The sequence below is a fragment of the Tupaia chinensis genome, unplaced genomic scaffold (assembly GCF_000334495.1).
Source record: "Tupaia chinensis unplaced genomic scaffold, TupChi_1.0 Scaffold000099_1, whole genome shotgun sequence".
Taxonomy (NCBI): domain Eukaryota; kingdom Metazoa; phylum Chordata; class Mammalia; order Scandentia; family Tupaiidae; genus Tupaia; species Tupaia belangeri.
This window is the reverse complement of record NW_006159563.1, coordinates 3,648,999-3,656,049: the sequence shown is the minus strand read 5'-3', so window position 1 is coordinate 3,656,049 and position 7,051 is coordinate 3,648,999. Positions and strand designations below refer to the sequence as shown.

The 7,051-nt window shown below is 38.1% G+C and overlaps 1 protein-coding gene across 1 annotated transcript in view; it reads left to right on the top strand.

Moving 5' to 3' along the window:
* Positions 1-7,051, top strand: part of RASGRF2 (Ras protein specific guanine nucleotide releasing factor 2) — a 289,250-nt gene that overhangs the window by 122,360 nt on the left and 159,839 nt on the right. Inside the window, 1 exon segment of the mRNA XM_006143501.3 lies at positions 3,219-3,472. Within this exon segment, the coding sequence (XP_006143563.1) occupies positions 3,219-3,472 (254 nt within the window).

Genomic DNA, 7,051 nt, shown 5'->3' with positions numbered 1-7,051 from the left:
AGGCCACATCTGCCCAAGTAAATAGAAAGGTTTTATTTAACACAAAATTCAATTAGACTGATTTTTGAAAATGCTTCTCTCAAATTAGAGAAAAATGACAACAACATGTTTTTCTCCATTTTAAACATCTTTTGATTTATTAACAGGATTAATTTTTAAATCTATTTTTAAGCTTACTAAATAGGTTTTGAAATTAACATAATTGTTCTTAGTGTCCCAAATCAAACAAATATCTGTGCGCAAAAATATATTTAAAAATAAATTGTTTCTCTATTATGATCTTGGCAAGTATCAACATATTTTTTATTTTAGGAGGCCAAAATTTGAGGTTGTCTATAATCCACAGAAAATTTCCATTAGATCTACCTAAATAATTTGCATATAATTTTCTCCACATAATACTATTAAAATATAGTTAATTTTTATTGTTTTAGGTGCAGCAACTTTAAAGCCTGTATGAAAACTGATAGTGTGGCAACAACATCAGCAGGCAAATGAGAAAATTTTAAATATTGCAAGAGAAGAATAGTTGTTTAAATATATGATAATTTAGACAAGCAGGCAAAACAGTATGAAAAAAAATCATAAGAAAGTGTTGAATAGATAACAGTAATACTAAAAAAAGACCTGGTAGTGATTTAATGCTTTCCATTATGTGCGAATTTGCAACCTGCTTTGTTGTTAAGTCTGCCACATGTAAAGCAGCAAATCCCAATTAATCATCATATAATTATTTATATTTAGAAATGACTTCATATCTTTTGGCCAGTTATTTTACAGATGAAGAAATAGAGGACCACCCAATCTCACCCAAATGGTCAGTGGCAGAGTCTTTGAGTCTTGGGATTATGGTATACACCTGTCTTCTCATTAGTTAGCATTTATCTGGACATTTAAAAGAACACTGGGCTAGCAGATGGCATGGAGCTTAAAGTGCCTGGATCCCACATGCTAATTGTATAGTTTGAGCCCCAGACTTGGCAGCTTGAAAAACACACAGGGGACATAAGCGTGTGTGCCCAAAATCCCAAAAGGAGAATGGAGGGGAAGGGATGTGTCATGGCCATCCTCCCGGGGGGTGATTCTCACCTCCCCCCATCTCTTTCCAGTGAGCACATGTGCCCTACAGCAAAGAAAAAAAAATAGTTCAATGATGTTTGTTGACTGGGTAAAACACACAGGTCCGTGCACTCTTCAGGTTTGCCTGTTACTTTTGTAGTCAAGCTGAGGGAATTCAGATCAATTTTAGAGGCTATCGAATTTTTCTACAAAATTGATTTTTAATTACATTTCTTACTCTTTTTCACAAAATAGTCATCATTACAAATAGTGTGTGATTTGCCCATGAGGCTGAGAAATAAGGCCTTACCATGGATTAAAAGCAGGTGAAAGAACATTGCACCTGGTTGCAGCTTTCCTAGCTGTGTGAAATTTAGCTTACTCATTTGTAAATGAAAGGAGTTAGATGAGCATATCTCTAACACTTACTGTTTAAGCTTAAGAATAAAGTAAAACAAAGCTCAGCAACAACCAGTTTCAAATAGTCCAGTTTAAAGTGGGCAAAGGCCTTGAATAAACTCTGTCCAAAGATTTTATACAAATGGCCAACAAGCATATGAAAATATGCTCAACATCACTGATCATCAGAGAAATGCAAATCAAAACCATAGTGAGGGATGACCTCACATCCATTAGAATAAATGATGTTAAAAAAATAAAACAGAAAACAACAAGTGTTGGTGAGTATATGAAGAAATTGCAATCCTAATACATTGTTGGTAGGATTGTAAAATGGCAGAACTTAAAAAAATTATTTATTATTATTATTATTATTATTTTAATTTGTTATAGAGCATGTGCACTCACTAGAGAGAGACAGAGAAAGAGGGAAAGTGAGAAAGCAAGCCACCAGGTCCCGGAATCCAACTGTGGTCAGCCATGTGGGAGTCTAGCACCTTAACCAGCACACCACCTGCTGGCCCACGGTACAACCTTTATACAAATCAGTATGGTAGTTCTTTGAAAACTTAAAAGTGGAAGTAATATATGATTCCAGCAATCCTGCTCCGGGACATACATCCAAAAGAACAGGATCAGGATCTCGAAGCGATGTTGGCACACTTATGTTTGTATTGGCACTGTTCCTAAGAACCAAGAAGTAGAAACAACCAAAATGTTCATCAGTAAATGAGTGGATAAATAAAATGTGGTATATACATTCCATGGAATATTATTTATCCTTAAGAAAGGTAGGAAATCATGGCACATGCTATATAACATGGATGAAACTTGAGGACATCATACTAAGTAAAACAAGCCAGTCACAAAAAGACAAATATTATATCATTCCATTTATGCGAAGTGTATGAAGTGGTAAAAGTCACAGAAACAGAAAGTAAAATGGTGATTAACAGGGCCCAGGGGAAAGGGTAAAAGAACTGTTGTTTCATGGGTATAGAGTTTTGGTTTTGCTAGCTATTCTGGAGAGCTGTTGCAAAACAATCTGAATATACTTAATGCTAGTGAACTGTATACTTAAGAATCAGTAAGGTGGTGAATTTCATGATATGTGTTTTTCTTTTTTTGGTGGGAGAGGTTTTTGCTATAGGGTATGTGCGCTCACCAGAAAGAAAGAGACAGAGAGACAGAAAGCAAGAAATCACCCCCCAGGGGGGGATGGCCACGCCGCAATCCCTTCTCCTCCATTCTTCTCTCAAGATCTTGGGCACTCAACACACATGCGCCTGGCGTGAGTTTAAGCTACTGGGTCCAGGACTCGAACCGTGGTCGACTACATGAGAGTCCAGTGAAATAGCCATTATGCTAACTGCTGGTCCCATGATAGGTGTTTTTTTACCAGTTTTTAAAAATTAAAGAAAAAGATTCTATACTGTTGAAGAATAAGCCTTTAATTTACTTCTTTCTTGAAATGTTAATAAAATTAAAAATGAAGTGTTATATTCCAGAGTCTAGTAGACAGACCTAAAGAGCTTAAGCTATGGAAGAACATTGTGAACCTGCGAAAAAATATTATTTTTCAAATCATTGTTGTCTCCGCTATTTGGAAAAAGCCTCTGTTATGTATTCTGCTAGTAGAACGTTCATGCACCAAAAGGAGCAGTGCTTTGAATGACACACAATGGACACACTTACTGCTAGGCTTAAGAAAGACAGTCTCATATCTCCCTAAGATTCCTTTTTGTTTTTCACTTCTCTAGGTTCAGAGCTTCATGCGAGGATGGTTGTGTAGAAGGAAATGGAAGACCATCGTGCAGGATTACATTTGTTCTCCTCATGCTGAAAGTATGAGGAAGAGAAACCAGATTGTGTTCACCATGGTGGAGGCAGAGTCGGAGTATGTTCACCAGCTCTACATCCTGGTCAATGGCTTCCTCCGGCCCTTGAGAATGGCAGCCAGCTCCAAAAAGCCGCCCATCAGCCATGATGACGTCAGCAGTATTTTTCTCAACAGGTTTGTCCCGCATAAACTCAAGAGTCATGTGAAAAATCCATTTGCATTCTTTCCCCTCCGCCATGTCAGAAGGGACATGGGTGTGCGTGAGACAGAGAGATAGAGAGGGAAAGAAAGAGAGAGGAAGCATCCCCAATGTGGCCTGCATACCCAATAATGCCCTTCCCTCCAATTCTCTATCCCATCAGGATCCTAGGCACACGCACACACATGCTCCTGGCCATGTTTTTCAAACCCTCCAAGCTGGGCCTGAACCCTGTTCAGCCATGCGGGACCTGGCTTCCTCTCTGTGGTGCCTAACTGCTGTGCTATGGGGCCAGTCCTCATTTAAAAGAATTTTTATTGACTCTTAAAATAGTTCTCTTAAAACTCGTCTTTATGAGTTTGTGATATTCAAAGTAAAAGAGCTATCTTTCACATTTTATTATTAGTCTAAATTTGCATATCTTTATCTTGAATATTGGCATCTAATTTCCTTAAGTTTTCTTTCTGCTTGACATGTATTTTCCTGCCATGGTGTGGAGGTGTGTGTGTTGGGAAGATAAATTCCTGCATGAACTGAGGGGATGAGAGTAATATTTTAGGAAGAAAGAAAACTAAGATGGGACTTGGGAATCTCTGGTGAATTTATTTGCTCAAAAAATACTTATATCATGTCCTTACTGCTGAGGATTCATCAGTGAACAAATCACAAAATCTCTGTCTTCATGAAACTTGAATTTTTATACTGGAAGACAGAAAATGGATAGTGAATAAGTGAAATACTTATATGTTATATGGTGGTTAGAACTTTGTAGAAAAATAAGCAAAGGGAAAAAGGAGTAGAAAGATTGACTGGGTGTTTTAATTAAAATTTTAGGTTTTGTCTGAAAAGATGACTCACTCACATGGTTCAAAGGTCAAAATAACATAACAATATCAAACAACAATTAGAAGACTCAATCTTCCCCTGTCTCTATCTATTCTATCCCTCCCACTTTCTACACATCACTATGTTTATTAGTTTCTTATATAGCTTTTGAATTTTTCTTGATTTAGATTTAAGAAAACATGAATAGAGAGTTTTATCTCCCCACTTCTTAGACAAAAGGCAGTGGAATTTGACACCTGCTAGATTTTTCCATTTAATAATATATGCCACATTGATCCCTAAAGTGCATTCTATTTTAAACACTCAGTGCTTGGTTTTATGGTATGTGAAAGTGCTATAGGTTTTCACTAGCCTATACAGGAAAGCTTGAGTAAAGTTTTGAAGCTGGTGAAGAAGCAAGCTATAGGCTTCCTTGGAAGAGATGGAGACAAGCAGGAGGAACTGCCAGTCTAGAGGGCCTGAGCATGCCCGGGGGTGCCAGTTTAAGGAACCGCAACATTGGTTTGGATGAAGGAGGAAGTCAGAACATTAACAGGCAAGACAGTTGAACTCCATTGGCTTTAATTCTAAATGAGCTGGGGAGACATTGGTGGAGTTTTGAGCAGAGCAGTGGCATGATATAACTTATGTTTTAAAGGCTGTCTTTGGCTTCTTTGTTCAGAATAGACTGCAAGGAGGTCCATTTAGTGGCTTTTCAATAAATTTGGTAAGTGTTGAGAGGCCTGTTAGATGACTATTTTGGCAATCCAACCAAGAGATGATTGTAATGGAGGTCATTATTAATACTTTGATTCTAGGTGTATTTTTGAGACAGAACCAGTAGGACTTGTTGATGGGTATAATGTGGATTTGATAGAAAGCAAAACCAGCTAAATTTCCAAAACTTTTGGCCAGAAAAACTAGAAGGATGTAGTTTCCATTTAGTAAATTATAAAGATTGAAGCAGGAACAGAGTTAGAGGAAAAGATGGAGGGATTTGCCTTGAGTGTTAAGATGTTGTTAGTCATCCAAATGAAGCCATCAAGTGGGTGGGGATTGGGTATTAGTGTGGAGCTCAGAGGAGGGTTCTGGACTGGAGATATAAATTTGGGAGTTTGGTAGCATATGGATAGTATTTAAAGCTGCTCGTTGAGATGAGATTACCAACAAAGTGAATGCAGATGGATAAGAGAAGAGGAGTAAGTGTTAAGCCCTGAGACAGTACAGTGTTTAGATATTAGAAGGATGAGGAGGAACCCATGCAGAAGAGTAAAGAGGATCAGTTAGAGTTGTAAGATAAAAACCAGAAGAATGAGTTGTCCAGGCAGAAGGAAATGAACAACTGTGCCAAAAGGGTAAAACAGTAACTGAGACTTGACCATGGGTTTAACAACTCTAGCTAATCAATAACTTTAATGATGGGCCAAAGCTTAATTGGAGGGGGGCTAGCGTATAGATAGAGGTTGGAGAGGGCAGTATAGAAAGCTCTTTCAAAAAGAATTGCTATAAAGAAGAGATAAAATAGGGTGGTACCTGGCCAGCCAGTGGTATGGTGGTTAGAGCTACTGGAACCTATGTGGCTGATTTCATGGTCTGAGCCCTGGACCCAGCAGCTTGAAAAACATGCTGTGTGTGTGTGTGGGTGTGTGTGTGTGCATTTTCTCTCATTTTCCTTTTTTTCTCTCTCGCTCACTCTTTTTTGGCAAATGCATGCACCCTCTGGCAAATTAAACAAACAAAACAGGGTGTTACCTAGAGATAAATAGAGAAAAATAATTATCTAGGAGGGAGAGAGGAAAATTACTGGATAATTATGAGCTTGCTTAGGTGAAAGTGGACAGAATGTGGTGCACAAGTCAAAAGTTGGCATTAGATGGGAGAGTGTAGAGGGAAGGAATAGTACATGGACACATCTGTAGACAGGAAGCAAGGACATCAGGTAACAGTGTGAATGGGAGAGGAAATGTCGGAGTTGAATAAAGGAGAAGATATGAAATAGTGACCATGTAGAGGGGAGTAGCTAGATGAAGGAAGTGTAGTAGAATTACCGGGTAATGCTCAGAGTCCGTGCGAATATATTAGACTTTACAGTGAGACCCATCAGGATGGTTACACACTTTTCTTTAGCTACTTTCAGCTTCATTGATGCAGGCAGAGTGGGCAGAAGATTGGGGTTAACTGGAATTAAGGCTATTATGATGAAGTGAGAAGGATAAGGGAGTTGAGAGGGTATGTATGGAAGAGATTATATCAATAATCCATGGAATCTAGACTGTAGATTCGTGGGGGTTCGTGTCAGTGAAAAGGTGTTGGGACCTGTGAATTTAGGTCCTGATGGTGTGAGAGGATTTTTGGAGTAAGAGTTCTAAAGCCTATGAACTGAAAGATTAGGAAGTGATCAGAGAATGATGTGTTTGAAATTGAGATAAGGAAGGGAAGTGGTTAGAGTTGACCCTCTGTATTCAGGGGTTCTATATCTGTGGATCTAAATAATCAGGGATCAAAAATGTTATGATGTTGTTGATGTGTACTATACAGTTATGCCTATGATGGTTGCATCTGTACTGAATATGTGCAATACAGACTTATTGCCTGTGTCATTATTTACTAAGCAACACAGTAAAGCAGTTATTTACATAGCATTTACATTGTATTAGGTATTATACGTAATCTAGAGATGAGTTAAAATATATGGGAGATGTGCCTAGGTTATATGCAAATACTACCTC